At 43.8% G+C, this 22,432-nt stretch overlaps 2 protein-coding genes across 3 annotated transcripts in view; one reads left to right on the top strand and one right to left on the bottom strand.

Moving 5' to 3' along the window:
• Positions 1-13,350: 13,350 nt before the first annotated feature.
• Positions 13,351-20,655, bottom strand: LOC311605928 (uncharacterized protein; the record flags this gene model as incomplete). Its single annotated transcript, XM_084796761.1, has 4 exons — positions 13,351-13,577; positions 17,027-18,107; positions 18,402-18,897; positions 20,647-20,655. 3 exons carry the CDS (start codon positions 20,653-20,655, stop codon positions 17,935-17,937), a joined length of 678 nt encoding a protein of 225 aa, XP_084652887.1. The 3' UTR covers positions 13,351-13,577; positions 17,027-17,934.
• NAV3 (neuron navigator 3) overlaps positions 18,778-22,432 on the top strand; it is a 718,489-nt gene continuing 714,834 nt past the window's right edge. For both annotated transcript variants that reach the window (XM_084796372.1, XM_084796369.1), the window contains exon 1: positions 18,778-18,989. The gene's annotated coding sequence lies outside the window, so the exon portion shown is untranslated. The remainder of the gene's footprint in view (positions 18,990-22,432) is intronic.

The raw sequence follows: 22,432 nt of genomic DNA, 5'->3' as shown, positions 1-22,432 counted from the left end.
CTTCTTGTTTCTGAGGAAATTACCCAACAGCCATCTCCCCAAAGCGGCTAGCTATTGAGTGGCCATGAGGTTGCTGATATATACCTGCATGCCTAGGACAGGATTTAATTGTCAGAGAAATTGATATCCCGCCACACTGAAATTTTATCTTGCCCAACGGACATGTAGGCTCGGGAGGTTCGCCAAGAAATGTCAAGGGAGCAGCTGCTTTAGCTGAGGCTGGATGTTTGTGCTACACAATTGTGCTGCGGGGTCTTCTAAGAAAGGGAAGAGACTCTGGGTACAAGGAGAGGCACTGCAGGAACTTGTCTGTGTCTAGGTGAGACACTGGACTCAGAACAGAGGCAATAAAGTGCCAACTTAGAATATTAATTGTAATACATTGTATTTGGAAGAGCTTAATAATGTAAGACATGAAGTCACTGCTTTTGGTTAATTATGCCACTTCACAGATACATTTGTGTAAGTTTTAGAGAAGGTTTTATGAGGTAAGATGATTTGGGATTATAGAAGTGTATGAGCTAGAACTGATTATTGTTATTTATTTATTTTTTACTGAAATAAATTGTGAGACCCACATGCAATTTATTTTTTCTTTCTTCAGGAAAGATTTGAAATTCCCTGGGGTGGGGGAATAAAGAAAAAAAAGCAGCCTAATTTATAAAGTTGGAATTGAATCAACAATTAGGCTGATGACTCAAAATTTGTATGTCATTGTAAAATTAATTAACTTCACAAGGATCCAAATGGGATAATTTTTTAAGAATGAAGAGCCATGAAAGCACATGGCACAGTGACAAAGAGAGCTGATACAGAAAAAATATATTTATTCCATGCATTAGTAAACTAAGCCAACTCTTTCATAGAAAGCAAAAATTGCTAAGTAATGCAAAACTTTAACTTTTTAACATTTCTCATTGCAACCATTTAGTTTCATCCACAGCCCCTCCAGTCAGCCCCTCCCTTACGACTGCCTGCCTTCAAACAAGCGGTCTTTTCCCTTTTACTTTAAAAGAATAAAACAAAAACGAATTCCATCTTGACCCCGTTATTCCCCACGAGGTACCACTTTGTATTGCTTAATCCTCTACTGCCAGGATTCTCTTCATTTTCAAGGTCACTGCTAAACTCATCCTAAGATTATTAAATATACGTTAGAGCATCTAGTATATTTTTGGACTGAGAAATCTTTACTTTTCTCATTTGTGTGAATTATATAGGTTGATATGTGGAGTCCTGGGTCCTCTGATTTTTTTCTATGACATTTGATACTGTTGGCTTCACTACCCAGTTGGTTTTCTCTCCTGGATTTCTGTGTTATCTCTCTCAGAGTTCTGTTTTGCATTGATATTTATTTCCATCTGTATGTCACACACTGTGTCACACTTTCCACGTCCTTTTTGATGACTCATCCCTACTAATACCCCTGTTTCCCCGGATGAGCTCATCCCCAGGATACCCACCAATCTCTAAGAAGTGAAGGGCTTCCTTGTCTATAGTAAAACTAATCATGTGTTCTTGAAAAATAATCTATCTTACAGTAAAAATGCCAATATGCATGTGTGTGTGTGTGTGTGTGTGTGTGTGTGTCTGAGTGTGAGTGACAGGGGTCTTGAGAGGTTCCACCACTAGATTAAGAGCTACAGGCAATTAATGGCTACTGAGAAATGGAAGTTCAGCCTTCTCCAGCAATGAGCTGCATGGAAGGTTATCCAACCCCAAGTGGTTAGCTCTGAAACACATATCCATAGAACATATGTATATGAGCAATACTAAATGGACTCAGAAAGTTCTATTTATATACACAGATATGTAATAATAATAATAATATGAATATGTATTGTTGGTATGGCCACAGCCATGTCAAGGACCCCAATGCCTCAGACCCATGGAGATTGCAAAGCCTTCCCTTCCCAACTTGTGTGTTGACAGTGTTCCTCCTCCCCTATGTTTACAGGAAGGCTGCTCCCCTACAGAGACTTCCTGTCGAGATCAGTTAAACTCATCTCTTCCCTTCAGATACACACAATACTTGTGCTGAGTTTCTGGGCTGCCACAGGCACATCTCCATCAGAGCACATGACCCACTTGACACCAGTCTTTCTGTATGCGTGTCTTCCCTTTTCAGATTTCTAGGACCCTGATGCTAGATCAGTTTTCTATTTTATTATTTTGTATATAACATGATATAGTTTATTTAGAGTTTTCTTCTCCAAGATAGGTGCCAATATTTGCCCTGGTATCATAAAGGAATCATCAACCGCAGTTCTCTCTTAAAAGATTGAAGTGTTTCTCCATAGCAGAGTAAGTCTCCCTTGGAGGGACACAAAGTTACCTGTACAGAAAGCTAAGAACTTTGTGTTGGAGCATAAAAGAAATGAACAGCTGCTCAATGCTCATGGGAAAGAAACAAAAAGCTGGTTGATAGTTAATGAATCTAGACACCAAGTTCTGCTAGACAGGGGCGTCAGCCTTAGGGAGCTCACAGAAGGGGCAATGACCTTGTCTTGTCCTTGCCTGCCAATGGAGGAGTGGGCATCTGCCTCCTCACCCAGTCATAGTGTCCCTGGATCAGGAATACATATTTACTATCTCAGTAGTAGATTAGAAGCGAGACTTTGATTGGGCAGAAACCAGATTAAACAGTGTCAGCTACTCAGCAGTGAGCAACATACAAGAACTGGTGTCTGTTTCAATCAGAGGCATTGGTTGGGCTACATTAACTCTGGAGGTTTGGGTGAATGGGGAGAGAGAGAGAGAGGGAGAAAGGGAGGGAGGGAGGGAGGGAGGGAGAGAGAGAGAGAGAGAGAGAGAGAGAGAGAGAGAGAGAGAGAGAGAGAGAGAGTGTTAGTTAAAGAAGACATATAACTGCATAATAAAAGGGAAATTAAGGGATCAAGATCTCATTGGGAAAAATGCAAAAATTATCTGTATTTACATTTTTAGTTTCTGGTGCATTTGATACCAATTTATAGATACACACTCACACTATGATTTATAGAATAGTACTTATTTACTGAGGAGGATCTCAGCTTCTGTCTGTTATTCTGCTGTAGTGTAGAAGAATTTTCTAGATGATATGTCACGTGGCTACCCTTTCTAAAACCCTTCACTGCTAGTCTTCTGTCACAGGAGAGGCCTCTTCTGATACATCATCAAATCTTGAGACTTGGGTCCTCATAAAGAAAGTACAACAAAGTGAAACAAGAAACCAAGTGAAAACAGTGTCCTATTTTCAGTGTAGTTGACTGTTCTCCAAGCCAAGCAATTGCCATCTTGGGGAATTCAGCTGTACCCTGTACTCCCTCCCTCCTTGCAACAGATTATGCCAGATGGGCCTGTTAATGTATAACACCTCTGTATAGAGAGGGCAGAGTTGGGTATAGCTGTACCCTACAACCTGAGAAATCTGCGTGTGGCCCTGCAGGATGGGCTAGAGTCTATAGAGGCCAGGGAAGACTGGAGAGGGGCTCCCTCTATGTGGCTATACAGGGCAGCCTTATCCTGGCTGGGGAAAGCTTTTCATATGCAGCTGGTTAGGCGAGAAGTGCCAACATCCCTCCCTCCCCTAGGGTCTGTAAGGAAGTCCAATAAATCCACTGATTCCTACAGAGTGGAATCATGCCTCAGTTTGTTGTTGGGACCTCAGGTAAAAGCATAGGTGTTATTTAGTCTTCCCCTGGAAAGTGCTTTTTAGCACCATGGACAGATCAAGGGCAGGGGGCTGCCTCACCTGTCCAGTGAAGAAGGGAGGTAGACTTTCTTTCATCTCTTGGCCATTCCTCAGTAAGTGGTATGTGCACAGTTTGCTCTGGCATGCTTAGTCCACACAAAGGACGTTGTTTTTTAGTTTGTTTTCCTTTCAGGAGAAAGGAACTTGCCTAAACCACGCCCAAAATAACGCACGTGATCTCTTTAGATTGTGTTTTTCTAATCAGTGCATTTGCGCCTGGCCATTCCCGCCCCCCCACCCCCCTTTTCTGATACACATTACACTTGACTACCACAGACAAAGATAACTTCAATTGAATGTTCAAGGTCCTTTACTCTCTTAGACTCTGTGTCCATCTTATTCTTCCAACACTAGCTCCCACATTACTTCGACCATAACAATATGGTAGGTACATGGGTAATCTTGTGATGTACTAAGAATGGATTCACACTCATAGGTCTTTGTTGGGGCCAGAGACCCATTCCAGATGATGTATGGCCACTGGTCCTATGGACCAAACCCTAAGTCCCAGAGCTCTGCAAGATCTAGTTGAAAGCCTCTAGCTTGCTTTAACTTAACTCCACTGCCTTTGGAGCAACATCCACAGTAAGAGATGCAAAATTACCTTGGCTGCTCCTAGAGCAGCTGACTTGTTTGAAGCACACAGTTTTAAGCAGTGCTATTTGTTTCCCGTTTCTTATGCTATTGACCCAGGTAAATGAGACAGTTCAGTGCACGCAGATTCTCTGACATTCCTTTTCAAGTTTTTACAGTGCATTGTGCATCATAAGCCTTATGAATCAGGGTTAAGGAGAACATTTGTCATTGCTTTGATTAGAGCATTATTTTTCACATGTATATGTGTGCTTGAATGTGTGTAGGGTGGGCACAGGTGTGGTGTGTGTGCCTATGTATGCAATATGTGGATGATCAAGGTTGACACCAGGTGTTTTCCTCCATCTCTCTCTCTCTCTCTCTCTCTCTCTCTCTCTCTCTCTCTCTCTCTCTCTCTCTCTCACACACACACACACACACACACACACATCTTGAGATGGGAGCTTACCATTTCCAACAGTCTGGTTGGCTAGCTTGTCTCTGACTCCTGAGGTCTGGAACTATAGGTGGACCTCCACGTTTATGTGGCTTTTCATGTGGGTTCTCAGGATCCAAACTGCGGTCTTTACCTCCTCCTGGCAAGCACTTCACTGCCTTTGAGTATGGTGTTTTGAGATTGAAAATACCTAAATTTCTTTATAATAGACTGATGCATTGGGTACAAACGCTATCAACTGATACAGGAAGAATCTTCTATTCTTGCCAAGGGTTCCCACTGCAGACTTTTGAAGGATTTCAAAGCATAGACAGTCTACAGAAATACCTTGCTATAGATGCTGCTTGTGTTTGCAGCCGAGTTGGAAACCTCCCACAGACATCAGACTGGAAATTTTAGCGGAAGCAGGAATAAAATGTTCATAACTTTGACTGCAGACTTTGGGTCTCAGTTTTCAAGTGAACGCACTGAATGAATCATGTCCTTAAACCTTTGAAGAAGTCCTATTTGCCAGAGTAAAATTTGCGGACATACACATTTCAAAAAATGTGTGCTTTCCCAAAGGTTTGCCTTCTGTGAGAGAAATGTGTGTTTACAGTAACATTAACCCTTTCCTCATGAAAACTAGAACCTGTCTGAAAACCTTAGAATTCAGGAAAGAAATTGGAAGGAACATACACTCTCATTTCTACCTCCTTTTAAGTGAGATTTTTTCATTGTATTAATTTTTATAATTAATGGAATATTCTCTTAGTTTTTTTTTTTTACTGAGATGTTAGTGCAGTTTCCCTTCAAATGCTATAATTGTTGGTTTTCAGCATCCCCAGAAGCTAATGTCCTAACCGGATCCTACACACAAATAAAGATGGAGAATGACTTACGTCAGCTTTGGTTTTCAGGTTGATTGGCTCTGTGTTGGTGCCAACACAGAACAAGCACAGTTTCTTAGAAGTAATAAGGATTCTCTTTTCAGTAAGACTCCCAATAAAGCTGGACACGTAACTGCCTTCCTTAAGTGCTTATGACTTCAGCAGGTTCGTGAATTAGTAAAGAAACTTCATACTCTGCAAAACATCAAGGAGAAGCACCTCACATCTGTGCTCCTATGACAGTTATTACAGGAGCTGAGATATGGCTCTGCATCTCATGTCACATGGTCTGGTCTTTTCCAATCTCTTTAATACCTCAGATTGCAGATCGTGGCTCAAGTCAATGTTTATGCACAAGAACTATGCAGTAACTAAAATGTCAGTGGCTTCAAAATGAAGTATTGCAAACTGTTGGGAAGAGAGTTGGAGTCCCAATTAAGTGAAATAATATACTCCCTTTAATATGCAGAAGATGTCTGGGTGATTTTTTAGTGTAGAAAACTAATACTCACATATATACACACTCACATATATATATTCTTGTTGTAATTTAGGTGCCCATAAATAAGGAGTTTAAGTGGTGAATTTTAATGAAACACATATAGACCAGAAAAAATGCTTGTTCTTTCCACATCAACCATGTAAACTGGACCATGAGAAGTATATTTTAATAAATTAGCAATGTTTTCAGCAATAGCTGACACTTATAGAATCAAATTTATAGCTTGTAAAATGGGTAGCTGGAGGACTTTGTGGTGCCTGTGGTGACAAATAGCTCTGGGTTACATGAGGCTGTAGAATAAAAGATGTTTTCATGACAGTTATCACTAGTGATTTTTTTTTAACGTGGATAGTATCTGATACTGTGTATATCCACATGCTATGTTGACTTTTCTATGCTTGAATTTTCAGCAGCTATTGTTTGGGGGGTGTTTGGTTAGCATGCCAATAAGCTGGTCTATTCTTCTGTTTTAGTTCCTAAAGTCACCTTACCAAAAACATTAGGAGAAACTTAACTAACACACTAGGGGCAGAAAAGAAATGCAAAAAAATGCAATCCTCCTTAAATGGATCCTAACATCACCCTTGGTAAGAAAAGATGTTTCTCCACTCATGCTAGGTGGAATAAAGAGTGAGTAAACCTGCACTGATGCCTCCTTGTACCCAGTACAAGCAAATGTGTAGGATGTTCCCTTTTCTCTTTGTTCTATATAACTTGCAGCTTAGGGTTTGGAATTTGGAATACACACAAATAAATAAACCCAGGTTGTCTTTGGGGGAGATAAACTGTACAAAGACCTACTGATGTGAGAAGACAAACTCATTTTTCTGAAATCTTTATGTATTCAGGCAGACCTTCTATGAGGCAGACCACTGAGTGTCTATGAGGGTTTGTTTTTGGTGATTAGAGAGCCAAGGAATGCTACAAAGTCACGCCATGCAACAGACCTTACAGCAGAGAATTCCTGGGTGTGTGTGTGTGGGGGGGTGGTACACAGATGAGGCCTCTGAGGAGGATGGAGAAGAAAGAGACTAGCCTGTGAAGGCATGGGCTTTATGAAGGATTATAGCGCATTCGCAGAAGGAACATTTGGTGGCTGGTGATGGTATGGCAGCTGGTGCTGAGTTAGGGAGGGTCAGCTGGCTGGGAGGTGGGGGAGGGAAGGCTGGTTCAGGAATGCAGGTGGTTCTGGGTCTTCCAACAGTGACTTGAGTGGCTTCTCATTCCTTACATTTTTACTCACCGAATGCCCATTGAACATGTGTCCCGTGTTCATGGATAAGAACATTTTGATGTGTAAATCCTCCCCTTATATACTGAGTTATTCAAACAGATGTTCCCATCTACATGTTTTATCCATGGAAAGAAAGGGAGTGGTCTTCTCTTGGCTTCCCAATGAATAACTCTTGATTCTTGATTTGCACTGTCAGTGTGTGGCAGGAAGCAATGAACTTTCTCTAATTTTATCTTTTCCTCTTTATACTTGGGCAAATTAAGAACAAATCATGATAAGAAGACAGAAAAAAGAAAGCATGTTCAATAAATGGTGCTGGTCCAATTGGACGTCAGTATGGAGAAGAGTAGATCCATACTTATCACCCTGCAGAAAACTCAAATCTAAGTAGATCAAAGACCTCAACACAATACCAGATACACAAAACCTGATAGAAAAGAAAGTAGGGAAGAGCCTTGAACGCATTGGCACAGGAGACAGCTTCCTGAACAGAACACCAATAGTTTAGGTACTAAGCTTAACAAGTAATAAATGGGACCTCATAAAACTAAAGAGCTTCTGTATGGCAAAGGACACTGCCAATAGGAACAGAACTGCAGTGTACAAAATGGGAAAAGATTTTTACCAACTCTACATCTGGCAGAGGACTAATTTCCAAAATATATAGAGAATTCAAGAAACTAGACATCAACAAACCAAATAATCCATTTGAAAAATTAGGTATAGATCTAAACAAAATTCTCAAGAGTAATATCAAATGGCCAAGAAGAACGTAAAGAAATGTCCAACATCTTTAGCCATCAGTGAAATGCAAAGCAAAACTACTTTGAACTCCATCTTACACCCATCAGAATGGCTGAACGCAAGTGATAGCACATGCTGATGAGGTTGTGGAGAAAAGGGGGAACACTCCTCCATTGCTGGTGAGAGTACAAACTTGTACAGCCACTTTGGAAATCAATCGGGTGCTTTCTCAAAAAATGGGAAGTAGAGCGACCTCAAGACCCAGCTATACCACTCCTGAGCCTGTCCCCAAAGGACACTCCATCCTACCACAAGGATATTTGCTCAACAATGTTCATAGCGGCCTTATTTGTGATAGCCAGAATCTGGAAATAACCTAGATGCCCCTCAACTGAAGAATGGCTAAGTAAAATGAGGAATATTTACACATTGGAGTAGTACTCAGCTGTTAAAAACAAAGACATCATGAAATTTGCACGCAAATGGAAGGAACTAGAAAAAATTATTCTGAGTGAAGTAACCTAGACCCAGAAAGACACACATGGTATGTACTCACTTATAAGTGGGTATTATGTCTACAGTAAGAGACAATCATGCTACAGTCCACAGACCCAGAGAGGCTAAGTAACAAGGAGGGCTCCGCAGGCGACACATGAATCTCCCTGGGAAGGGGAAAATAGAATATCTTTCGCTGGTGGACTTGGGGCAGGTCGGGCTTGGGTCAGGTGTAGGAGGAGGTGGGGAGGGAGACTGGAGGGCATTTGGGGGACAAGGTGGAAACCTAGTGCAATAGAAACTCCATAGAATGTTCGAGAGTAACTCTACCGTAGACTCCTAGTAACGGGGCCATGGAGCCTGAACTGCCCATCTTCTGTAACCAGGCAAGGCCTCAAGAGGGGGGATTGGGACGCCAACCCAGCCACAAAACCTTCAACCTGCAATTTGTCCTGCCTGCAGAGTGTTCTGAGACCAGAACCTAGCAGAATCTCCGTCAGAGATACCGGAGACATCATCCGGCAACAGATGAGAGCAGACCCAGAGGACCACAGCTAAACATTAGGCAGAGCTCTGGGACTCCTTCTGAGGAGAGGGAGGAAGGACTGCAGGGATCAGAGGGGTTGGGAACACCACAAGAACACAGCACACGGAATCAACTGACTGGGATTCACGGGGACCCGCAGAGATCAGGGAAGCCTGCATGGGTTTGATCTAGGTTTTTGAGGGAATCCTAACAGTGGGAGTGGGGGCCGTCCCTGACTCTTGGTTACTTGTGGAACCCTTTTCCTCCTCTTGGGTTGCCTTGCCCGGCCTTGATGTGATGGTATGTGCCTGGTATGTGCCTGGTCCTACTGTAGCTTGTTATGCAGTGTTTGGTTGATGCCCCTGGAAGGCAGAGCAGGGTGGATCTGGGGAAGAGGGAAGGTGAAAGAGACTGACTATGTGTGTGTGTGGGGGGGTGGTGGACAGGGTATAATACATGAGAGAAGAATACAAAATTCAGATTAAAAAAAAAAAGCAACAGCGCTGCCTCAGGGTTTCTATCAATTCCCGTAAAATCCCCTTAACCTAAAGCCTTTCTCTTTGCAATAAATGTTCCCTATGGACTTCCGTAAAAAATTCAGAAAGAAAAAAAAGGAATATGAATTTTAAGTGTATACATTTAAATCTAAGCTCTATGACTAAGCTATATAATCCAAAGTAAATGAATATTTTTCTTTATTTCCTTCATTGGCTCATTTTATAACCCATTAATGAAGAAGGTGACAATAGGTATCAGAAAGCTGTGAGAAAATGTGAACATGGCTGGAGGAGAGTGACAATTTCTAGAGCAAGATCATTTTCACTAAGAACAAATAGATTACTGCTTTTCAAAAATAGCCACATTTTATGCTAAATTCTGTCCTTTATAAGAAAACAAATAGACATAATACAAAACAGATAACAACAACAAAACAAGTCATTCTCTGCTCTGTTTTATTTTTATGTTAATTCTTTGGCTTTGTTTGTTCTCCCTAAAAGATAAGAATCCTATGTAAATAAAAGTTGACCGATGAGCAGAAATAAAAATCTTTTCTTTCATTATTAGAGGATTATGATTGTTAGGAGTAACAGGGTTGAAGAAATTGAATATATTAAGATTATTAAAATTCTATTTTATTGGCTGCTCATGGAAACATATGTGTCTCTGGGGTAGGATTCTAGCCATAAATGAAAAGCAGGTGCCAACTTCCTTGTATTTTGTGATTTGGGTCAGATATCTGGGGTATGATTACTATGGTTTTTTTTTTAATGCCACAGCACAAATTAGTGTTCTCAACATTAATATAAATGTAACATAAAGGATACTGTTAGGCATAAAATTCATGAAAAAAATAGGTACAACTGGCTTAATGGTGGAAAAGTACAGAAGAATCTGGATGACCTATGCTTTCAAAGGTTGTGCATCATTGTCTCCATCTCCAGGAGATTTACAGTCTACTGTCATATTTCAAAACATAGCAATCAGTGGTATTGTTTTAGGTAGGCACATGCGGTGAGTTTATTTAACCACTTATATCTCTTAAATCTGTTCTTCTGAAAGACTCTCAGTGCTGCTGCTCTGTAGACCAACAGTGATGATGTCATCAAAACCTTGGGGTGGGGGATGTATAGTTCTGGGTGCTGACAAGCACAGGCATTCAAGAACCACAGCTGGCTTGTCTTGCACATCTGAATCCAGGAAGCCATGGTTATCAACAAGGGAAGTAGGATCCTCCTGGAAATCAATTTTCAGGGTATTTACAAGGTCACTGTGCTCTAAGGTAGCAGGCCGCAGTGCTTGCCAGGCATGATGTATAAAAACCCATGTGTAGCATCTCTTATGACTTCAGATGTGGTCCAAGAAAAGAACAGGTGCCAGCCAGCCAGGAACCTCGTTTTCAACTTTTCTTATATTGTACTTATGGATAACTTATTTTGAAGTAATTTTATCATAGTTTCTTTCTTTCTTTCTTTCTTTTTTTCTTTTTCTTTTTAAAGATGGGGTCTCACTCAGTATCTCATTTTATTTTCTGGCTAACTTTGCAGTTCGCTGGCTTCAACCTCTTTAGTGCCGTGATTACAGGAGTGAACTACCACACTGTTCTAATCTATTAAACTTTTTATTTTGAAGCACTGTCTTAGTTAGGATTTTACGGCAGCAAAGAGACACTATGACCAAGGCAACTCTTATACAGAAAAACAATGAATTGGAGCTGGCTTACAGTTCAGAAGTTTAGTCCACTATCATCATGGGGGTAGGGGTGGGGGTCGGGGGGGGGGGGAAGCACGGCAGCGTGCAAGCAGACATGGTGCTGGAGAGGGAGCTGAGAGTCCTACATCTTGATCTGCAGGCAGCAGGAGGAGACTTCGCACCACAATGGGTATAGCCTGAGCATGTAAGACCTCAAAGCCTTCCTCCACACTTCCTCCAATAAGGCCACACCTATTCCGACAAGGCCACACCTCCCAGTAGTGCCACTCCCTATGGGCCAAGCATTCAAACAGGAGTCTATGAGGGCAATTCCTATTCAAACCATCACAAACACATTCAGAGCTGCACAGAAGTTACATCCCTCTTGGAATGAAGGCATCTGCATTTACCTCTGTGTGCCTCTCCTTTGTAGCTTTTCCACATTTGCATTCTCAAAATATATGTACAAATGTACGCATGCGCATACACTTATAATGTGTAAACACCTTCTTTCCCTTGGATAGGAGTCCGTCTGTTGTAGTCTTTCAAGAACATATGATGCCTTTTGATATCTCATCACTGACTTGCCATTGAGGTAGAAACCTGCCCTTGAGGATCATCTAATGGGAAGACTGAACTCTTATTTTTTTTTCCCCAAGGAGATCAACTCCATAAGGAAACAGGCCCAGACATTCATTTATAATGGGTGCCTGGCAAATGGAGACCCCATGCCATGAACAGGAACCTCCTTCCTGATTAGTCTTACCTGCCCTTTCTTTTTCATCATCTTTGTCTACCTTTCTGTTCCCTTTTTGGTTTCCCCTTGCAATTGATAATTTTTTAAAGGCCACAGACAGCTCCCTGTTCTCCCAAGCAACTTAATTACACTTCTGGGAGCTGCATTGCTTCTTTTTTTAAGTGGATATGACTTTTCAAAAAAAAAAAGAAAGAAAGAAAGAAAGAAATCTAGGTGATATTTTTGCAGTTTGGCAATGACTGTTATTTCCTCTAGCCCCACTGGAAAGAGATTTCATTCAAACTGTCAAACGGCCCAGAGTAAGCAGTTCAGTTCAGCAGCTGATGCAGTAATTAACATCAGGGCCATTTGCAAAAGTCCAGGCAAACACAGGCTGGTAGATCCCTCTTAGAAAAGCTTTTTTTTTTTTCTTTCTTGTCAGCAACTTCGCACCTGATGTTTTGGCTGGCAGCTCAGAGCTCTTTTAGAATCTTCCCCCTGGTGCTCCCATCTCTTAAAGCAGAGAACTGCTATTGATCGAAGAGAAGTCCCAGGAAGCAAATACGGTCTAGCAATCAGTCTCAGGACCTCTCAGAGCAATGGTGAGCAGAGAAAGGCTTGGTCTCAAGCTATAAAGAAGAGCTTAGGCCTGACAGGTCTTCCTTCAAGGATCCAGGTTAGCGGCGGCCTGAAATCAATTCAAGCAACTGAATGGATGAAAGATGATTTCACGGTCTGGGGTGTCTTCTTTTGAGCGATCTGGCTCACTCAGGCTTTTCTTTGGCTGTCTGACCAGAGGCGAAGATTAGCAACACAGCCATCTACTGCCATGCTCCTTTCCATGGCTTGAGGCCCGACCGTGGGAGCCAAGGGTCCTCTTAACGTTTGTTAGTTTGGGACAGATAGGGTTGACACACCGTCTCTCCCTCTAAGTCATCAAGAAGAAAAGTACTTGGCTTTTTGAGAGAAAGCAGGGTTTTCTTTTCCTTAGAGAAGCGGCCAGCAGGAAAGCAGGTGGGGCTCTTGTATACTGTCTGAAAATTTGATTAGTTCTTTTCTCATGCCTTCAAGCGGTTTGGTTTCAGGAGAAGAAGCCTCATCTCGTTTCCCGAGGTTTTCTTGCCGTCTTGTGCAGAGGAGGAGCCCTTCACAACTGACACGGGGGGTGGGGGTGGGGGGGGTGGGGGTGGGGGGAGCTTTCATTTGCGAGGGCCAACACTCACTCCTACATCATAAATCAGAGACCTATGGGCACATGCAGAATCCTGTGACAGCCTCACATTATGGGGAATTAGGTGCAAGAATTTTGTTCTTAGAAGCTGTTCTCGGGGCTCGAGAGATGGCTTAGTGGTTAAGACCACTTGCTGCTCTTGCCAAGGACCCGGTTCAGTTCCCAGCACCTATTCTGTGTCTCACAAGCATCTGTGACTCCAGTTCCAGATCTGAATCCTTTTTCTGATTTCCATGAGGGTGGTGGGCAGGCATATAAGTGTGCAGGCACAGCATTGATACATAAAACTAAGATTAAAACATTAAAAAGAATCTGTTCTCTCTTTTTTAATCTGTTATTCACTTAAAGCATTTCATACAATATATTTTAATCATATTCTTTCCTCTCTCTCAACTTTTTCTAGATCCTTCCCCTCAACCCACCCTACTTCATGTTCTTTTTCTCTCTTAAAAAAAAAAAACAGACAAAAAACAACTCATGGAGTTTGTGTTGTCCAACTACACCTGAGTCCTGGTATATGTTTGACATCCCCAAAGCCATTCCATTTTAATAAATCAGATATTTCTTTTCCCAGCAGGTCTTAGTGGCAAATAGCTTCTTCGTTAGGGGTGGGATGTTGTGTCCATTCCCCCTTCTTGGTGCTGGAATTTTGTCTGGCTTGAACTTGTTTAGTCTTGTATTTGCTGCCACACAGTCTCTGCAAGCTCACTGTGCATCAGTCTTGCTGTGTCCCTGTGGTCCTCCACCATCTCTGGCTCTCACAGTCTCTCTAACACCGTCTTCTACAAAGATCCATGAGCCTTTAGGGGAGTGATGAGACAAAGTCATGCCATTTAGGGCTAAGTGCTCTGAAGAATCTTACTCTCTACACATGTACAGTTATTATTTACTGTGTGTATGGGTGCGGGGTTCCTGTGTCATGGTGCATGTGTGGAACTCAGGACAACTCAATGAAGACAGTCCTGGCTTTTCACTAGGTGGGTCCCAACATTTAACTTGGGTTGTTCAAGTTGAAGGCAAGTGCCCTCGATGTTAGACTGCCTACGGAAGAGTACCTTGGTGGATCAGGGCCAAGGAATGCCACAAAGTCGCACCATGCATCAGACCTCACAGGAGAAATTTATTGGGGAAGGGGTATGCAAAGTCCACCTTTGAGTGAGGGTGGAGGAGAAAGAGAGAGAGGAGGTGGGAGAGAGGGAAGAAGGAAGGGAGGTGGAGGGAGGAGGGAGGAGGGACAGAGAGAAGGAGAGGGAGAGACTGATGGTAGGGATCTTTTAAAATGGGACATATTTAGTGACTGGTGATGATGTGGGAGTCCCTGGAGCTGGGCTGGAGGGGTGGGGGTGGGGGTGGGGGTGAGGGTAGGGGTGAGGGTGGGGGAACACCTGCTTCCTAACACTTAACTGGCTGAGACCATCTTGCCAGAGCAAAATCTGTTCTCTCAACTGAGCAACTACACATCACACTTTGACTTTACTCCGGGACAGATTCCTTTCCAAAAGAAAATTACTTTAAGATTTCCTTATCCCTTAGCATGTAATTGTCAAGCTCAACTCACCACGGAACTGTACTTTTCAAACTGGGCTTTTAGGACCTGCAGCGTGAGCAACAGCTGGAAACAGGCCAGAAATAATAGTTGAGAGTTCCTAGTGAAGGATTGTAGGTGTTTGCTGAAGACGGTGCTGGCTTTCAAACTCAGAGAGGATAATGTCACTAATGCTATGCTGTAAATCACTGGTTCCCAAGTTTACGGTGCATTAGAGCGATCAGGAGGGCTTGTGGGATTGCAGATTGATGGGCCCCACCCTGAACACCTGCAGATCAGGAGGAGCGGGCCTGAGAAGGTACATCCTTAACACATCTCCTAGCCATGCTCACGCTGCTGTCCTAGGGCTCTACTTTGAGAAACGCCGTCTCAAGATGGTGATTTTTAACCCTGACTCAACATCAGCCTCACTGAACCTAAAATATATAGAGAGGCCGAACAATATATTACTCGGAACCTCTGCAGGTGGGTGTGGGCCTGAGCGCCTTTAAAACATCCCGAGTGATATGCTAACGAGCAGCCAGGTGTGGATTCCACTGGAGATTTACTGTAAAGAAGTGGCCCCTTCAGTTCCCATTAGAACCACCTGGCAAGCTAAAAAAAACAAAACAAAACAAAACAAAACAAAAAAACCAACGCCTAGATTTCAAATCCCAGAGGACGAGATATAATTGATTTGAGATGGAACCTGTGCGTTTGAGAGTTCCCCAAGTGATTCTAATACCATAAGGTTAAGAACTGCTACCTTAAACATCCCATGCAGCTGTAAGCGTGGTATGTTTCTTAGGCTTCCTCTGTGAAGGGCACCATACTCAAGGAAAGGAAGCTTCTACACTGATTTATTTTAGAGTCATCATGCGGGCTCCACGTTTATGTTGTATGGAGCTTAATATCTATGAATTTGTATTTGTAGAGTATGTTATTTACCTTCTGAAATGAACCCTATGGTAAACGGGGATAAACTACTTTTATTTTCAACCAAATCCACTTTTGTTTACAATGTATGTATTTTGCTGTTTGGGCAAATATGTAAAGGGAGAATTAATTAATTTCATTTTGTATCCTTTGCATTTGTTTGCAGATCTCCACCCTAGGTAATGACACTGTCTGTCTAGTCAAATGCAGCACAGCAGACACACGCCAGCCAAGTCTTGTGGCCTCATCTCTAGAACAGAGGTTTACTTGTCTGGCTTGGTTGGCCCTATCATATATTTCCACGGCATCTGGGACACAGGCAGAGCAGGACTTCACACAGCCCAAGCAACCTCTTCTGTGAACTAGGAGAGAACATACACCAGGAGACACTGAGGAACTCAAGGAAGTTTCTACCCCCGGCTGCAAGGCACACCCTTTCTGGGTGAGGTGACAGAGCTTAAGTGGCATGTACTTAAAGTAACGAAACACTCATGAAGATGAACAGTCCTCACGCCTAACTTCATACCTATGGAAAATCACCTGCTTCTTATAAAGCATTTTGTCTCACCCCGCCCCTCGACCTCCACGGCAGCCACATGACACTGAGCAAGCAACTTAACTTCCAGGTCTTAATTTTCTCACATGTAATTATCTTGCAAGGTCATTTGGAGGGATACCGTGGTATAACCTGTCGAGCACTTAACTCCGCACCTGATACGTACCAGCAGTTCAGAAATGCAAATGTCGTCTTCAACCCACTGTCCTTTCTAACGTTATTACTAGTTTCAACTTTGGTTAGAAGTGGGTTCGTCAACCATTTTGATGGCTGTCTCTCTTCCTCTACTTTCTCATTCCGGCTGCTGCTGTTCCTCACCGACTGCATTAGGGTTATGCGCTTGGAATGTGGAAAGAAAATAAGCAGTGGCACTCAGAGGAAGGATAGCAGGTTACCAAGAAGAGACTTGATACCCTATGAGCATATACAGGGGGAGGAAGTCCCCCTCAGGCACAGTCATAGGGGAGGGGAATAAGGGGAAAATGGGAGGGAGGGAAGAATGGGAGGATTCAAGGGATGGGATAACCATTGAGATGTAACAAGAATAAATTAATAAAAAAAAAAAAGAAAATAAGCTCCCATCAGTACACACACAGCTTAGGGAGACAACATATTATTATAATGCTTAATGTGTTACAGGTGGGCAGAGAGACGACCCAGACTAGCAAATTGAACAGGTTGGATCCAGCTGGAAACACAAGTGTTTATGTGTTACCTACCGAGATCCACAGAACGAAGTAAGTTCTGGTCTTGAGACCTCCCTAATCTTTGCTCAAGTAAATCCTGCATGTAATGAGACATGCTAAGGTTTTAGAAACGCTGCGCCGTGGCTGGAAGGCTTGTGTCCCTTTGGGTTTCCTGCTGAAACCTCCAGCAATGTAACAGCACCAACAGATGGAGCTTTTCGATGAGGATTATACCATGGTGGTTCTTCTCTGGCGAATGGAATTAAGTATTTTAGGGGAGATACTCAATGCTCAGGACGATGAGACTTTCAAACCATCCTCCCCAGCCCAGAGCTGTGAGTAACAGGTTTGTGTTGTTGGGTAGTTTGTTACATTGTTTTCTGTTCAAGAGTCCGTTTTATTATGATGCTCTTTTGTTAGCATCTGTCCTCCATAAGAAATCGCTCACTTTCTTTAAGGGGGTAGGAACTAGGAAGACCACATTTCTTTGTCTGAAAGGCTTACTGTGGAGGGAAGCAAAGGCCGCTTGGTGAGTTCCGGAGGGGAGCAGGTAGCGGCCTGAAGGTTCCTGGTGGTATGTCCATAGCTCATATCATGTATAAAGTCTGAAGACGGGACAATGTGTAAATCCTGCTTGCCAGGTGAGGATTATCTAGATACAGGAGATACAGGTTCGCCCTCCCTAGGGCACCTTCCATCAACCCCCGTTATAGAACACTCTCGCTATTTATGAAGCATCTACTACCCTGGATATCTCAAGAGAGCTCCCTTCCTGCCTCTCCTCTAGGGGGAACTTTGGGTTGAACTGGTACCCACAAGGGTCCTGGGTCCCCTAGGAAGCAATGAAAACTGATGGTTAGCGGGGAAGCAAATCTATTGGGTTGTAATTTCTGTAGTCTTACATGTGCGTGGTCGTGGCAAACCATGCAACACGTTCTGTTTCAGATGTACAGTCTTGAGTTAGGGTGGAAGTGGGCCAGACGAGTGTTCCCCCCCCCTCCCCCGCCAAGTCCCTGTGTTCCTAGTTGCAGGGAAAAGGCGGTTAGAGAAAGGTGAGCCTTTGGATAATGCTGGGGTAGTGACTGGACTGTACCTCTAAGCACATTCTCCAGGCCTGGGAAGGAAGAGAAAAAGAGACCAGGCTACATTAGCTGGAAGAGGAAGGGGGAGAGTAAATTCCAGGATATTTGACAGCTATATCTTTCCACCACTACCTTCCCTCAAACCCACGCTTCTCTGCTTAGAGTCTGACCCCCACCCCCACCCCCCATTTGCTTGTGTGCTTTCAATGAAAAAGCCGGTGCACAAGGACGGAAGCGAGAGCAGCTGAAAATAGGTGCATGACTTGTTGAGCATACAAATCATTTCCCCCTTAGTCTCCAAGGGAGGGAAAAAAAAAATCCCTTACTCTCCGTGCAGCCTGTTCTGCAGTCAGGAGAGGTGGCCTTGAGGCGGGTCCTCAGGCAGTTCTCCCGGCCGTCTCCGCAGGAAACTTTGCTCAACGAGGAAGCGGAGCTGGGGCAGTTAGGCTCCGTCAGGGACCCTGGGCGAGCTTGCTGGGGCTCCCCTCCGGGCCAGGGCCCCCCTATAGCCCCCGCGACGCTGTCTGTCTCTTTAAATCCCAGCAGCGCTGTTGGGAAACAGCGCCACTCGCCGCCCAGGCCGGTGCTGCGAGCTCGCGCTTCGGCTGCCGGCTGCGCGCGGCGAGAGCTCGGCTCGGCCCGCGGGCTGCTCGGCGGCGGCGGCGGCGGCGGCGGCGGCGGCGGCGCGGGGCGGGGAGGCGCGGCCCGGCCGAGAGCGAAGAAAGAGCGAGCCGGGCCGGGAGAGGCGCCGCACCCGGTCCCGCGCCCGCTCGGCAGCCGACGACGATGCGCCGGGCTCGTGCCTTCTTCCCCGCGTCCTCCCTAAGACGATTTCCATAGTAACCCGATCAAGTGGCTCAGGACCGCAAACCTGAGGATTTCGGCGCCCCGCCAGCGGCGTTGACCTCGGCCAGGTAACGCTGCGATCTCTTCCTCTCGCCTTGCAAACCGCTGCGCTTCTTGCAAAGTTCCTTTTGTGGAAAACCGCCCAGCCCTATGCAGCCTTGGGGGATTTGCAACAGCGTGCTGTGCTACCTAGGTGCTTGTCACGGGCACCCTCCCCTGGCACTTCCCCAGCATCTATTATCACATTATTTTAAAATTATTTTGATTGCTTCCTTCACTCTGTCCCCTTTACGATACTGCCCCCCTCCCCAATGCTGCTCTCTTCTAGGCTTCCCTACCCCCCCCCCAACCCGAGACTAGTGATGGGGGTGCCGAAGAGAAGTCCGGGATGGTGGTGGTGGTGGTTGGTGAGCACGGTCCAGGGAGTGGCGGGTTCTTATGGGCTAGATGCTCTGGGTTACTTAGAGCATCACATATTGCTTGCACTGGCATTGTGGGGAGGGCTGTCAGTGACCGGGAGCCCTAAGTCTACAGACTGAACCCAGAGTCTGTAAGCGAGGGATATAGGCTTGCGGTTGATGGAGCACTTGGCTGGGTGGCTGGCTAGCATCCATACATCATAGCTTTGCATCCTATGCCCCCCCCCGCCCCCCGCCCCTCTTTGGATTTCTCTTTCTTGTTCACCATCCTCTGTTTCTTTCTTCTTTTTCTCACTATCCGCACCGTTCTCTTCCCTTCTTTTCCTCCCCGTGTCTTCCCCTCTTTCCTCCCTCCCTCTTTTATAAAAAAGGGAGGAATCCTTTGTAGCCCTTTGGTTCTGCCAGCATGAGAAAAGCCATGAAACCAGCAACGAGGCTACCTTAACCTGGTTGTTTTCAGAGCCACCCTCATCCATCAACATATTTGTTTCCTGAGTCTATTGATCTCCGAGGATTGTGCAGAAATGCATTCTAAGCTGGGCGACTGTATGTCAAAACTGGACTTCTGCAGCTCTTAAGTACCACATGTATTCTTAAATCCGAATAAGCCATCGGTATAAATAAATGCATCTTTGAAAAAAAAAATCTAGAGACTTATTTTACTACAACTTCCCTCTTTGATTATGACTGTGCCTTTCCTTCCTCTTTGACATTTAATTGTAGGGAACTTGGGAAACAGCCCCTTCCCCTCCTCTTGTTTATAAGGAACATGCAACTTTTATTGTAATTATCTGCTCTTGAGCCGGATTGAGTCTTTATTAGCCAAGCACTAGAATGAAAAGACCACAATTAAGGTTCTGGTACTTGCTTCCTGAAATCCAAGCTGGTCCAAGTGGGAAGTACCAAGAGCCTGTAGGCTGGTCTGACCTGCCAAAGAAGAGAAAAGGATTAGCAACTTCTGTGTGAAATTAGAATTGGACTTTGGTGCTGAGTATGTGAAAAATACCAGAAAGTCAGGCCTTTTGTTTTTGGCCATTGACATATGGACTGCTATGTTACGAAGGTGTAGGTTTGTACCTGCTGTTTAAAAATGATCCACTGGAGTTGAACCCATCCTGCCTTGCTTCTGTTGGTGCTTTCTCATTATGCTTTTAGTTTTTATTTGGCATATAAGATGCATGTAGCACAAGAAAACAAAGGGTGTGTGTGTGTGTGTGTGTGTGTGTGTGTGTGTGTGTATTCTATTTAGCCAAAAAGAGGTTTATTGGATTTTCAAAATTTTTTCTCAAAAAAGAAATCTTGTTACAGCCGTCATCGTCCTGAGATCACAATGTTTCCCATGTGAAAATGGTACCTATCACCTGATTTCCTCCACTTTCAGTGAGGTAGAGAGTTGATGCAGGGGAGAGCTCAGCTTCAGAGCACATCCAAACCTCCTTTCCTTTGTGTGCACATTCGTCTTTAAATTAAATTATTAATACAGAATGAAGGATACTGGGGCAGAGAATGGATCAGGAAGAAGAGAAACCACTGACAGAATGGGAAACAAACCCAAAGCGAAGGAAATAACAGTTGCCACGCCACTCCACAGCGTCATCTTTATGTTTAGCCAATTAGGATGCTTTGTGTCTTAAATGTGCTTCATTTTCTTATTTGTACAAATGCTACTGATTGAACCAGAGGTCGTACTTATCCAGTTCAGATGTTCAGATGAGCGTTTGCCATTGGAGCCCCTAAACCATGTTCTGAGGACATTTCTTTAAGCGATGATAGTATAGGAATGATGCTACATTTTTTTTTTTTATGTCTGACTTCCAATTCTGGCATTTCCTGGATGCACAGGTTTTCTCTAACACAGGAACAGGATGCTTCCAGTAGGCTGAGTGCATTTGAATGTACAATTAATAAATTACAGGGTCAAACAAAAATGTTTGGGGTTTTTTTGCTCTTAATATCAGAGTTATTATGCCCCCTGGACACTTTAATATTTCTTGCAATGACTCCTGTTTAAGTGTGTGTATATGAAGGATTTAGGTCAAAAGATATTTTAGCGATGGCCACAAGTCACTGTAATTTATAGTACACTGATTCTGTAACTACCCACCCCTCCAGTTGTGATTGCGTCTATATATAGATTGTTTTAACGAGAGATGGGTGATGAGCTATCTGCTTCATAATAGGAAAATAGAGCCCCCTCGAGTTTATCTATCTTAAGTTTATCTAATTTTATGCAGTAAGGTTAATAAGGTTTGTGATCTGTTCAGTTAATATACCGAGTTGTTGCAAATTGGTAACTATGAAGAATATATTTCATTCTGAAATTGCTATATCTTCCTGAAGTTGTCTGGAGCACTCTTAAGTGACGCATCCTTGTAACCCATGGCAACAGGAAATGGTTGTGCTAGGTGCAAGCTGAGGTATGGACATTGGCCTACACTTTCTGAGTATGTCAGAGATTCCATATGAGAAGAATTAGTAAACTGGCTCTGTTGATCACATGGGGGATAGCATGCTGACTTAGAGAACACGTCTCAGGCTTGCTTTGCAGTGCTTCTTACTTCTTTATTTGCCTGAGGAGTGATGTAACACTCTTCAGGAAACACATACATGGAATTTCACTTGTATTTTAAAGAACTTAGAAGTGTATGTGAGTAATTGCCTTTGTGTATAGCTGGGTTCATTAGAGTGGGGATTTCACCATATCAAACCCGTGAGGAAATGAAAACTACAGAAATGAGAGATGTCAAGGAACTAGTGCTGGAAGTAGGAAGCAATAGATCTTTATATTTCTACTTGACACTGTCTTTAAAGAGTTACTTCTGCAGTGGCCTTTAGATTCTCAGGTGTTACCTAGTGTTGCCTTTTCCCAGAAGAAAAATAGAAGGAGGGAGGGAGAGGGAGAAGGAATAAGGAGAGAGGGGCAGAGAAAGGAGAAGAGAGAGAGGGAGGGGGAGACAGAGGAGGAGGGAGAGAGAGAGAGAGAGAGAGAGAGAGAGAGAGGCAGAGGGGGAGGGAGAAGGAGGGGGGAGAGGGAGAGAGGGAGAAGGGAGTAGGAGAGAATTTCTTTCTTTCTTTCTTTCTTTCTTTCTTTC

Source organism: Acomys minous, assembly GCF_964271855.1.
Source record: "Acomys minous genome assembly, chromosome: 9".
Classification (NCBI taxonomy): domain Eukaryota; kingdom Metazoa; phylum Chordata; class Mammalia; order Rodentia; family Muridae; genus Acomys; species Acomys minous.
Note: the sequence above shows the minus strand (reverse complement) of the source record. Positions and strands in the feature narration are given on the sequence as shown.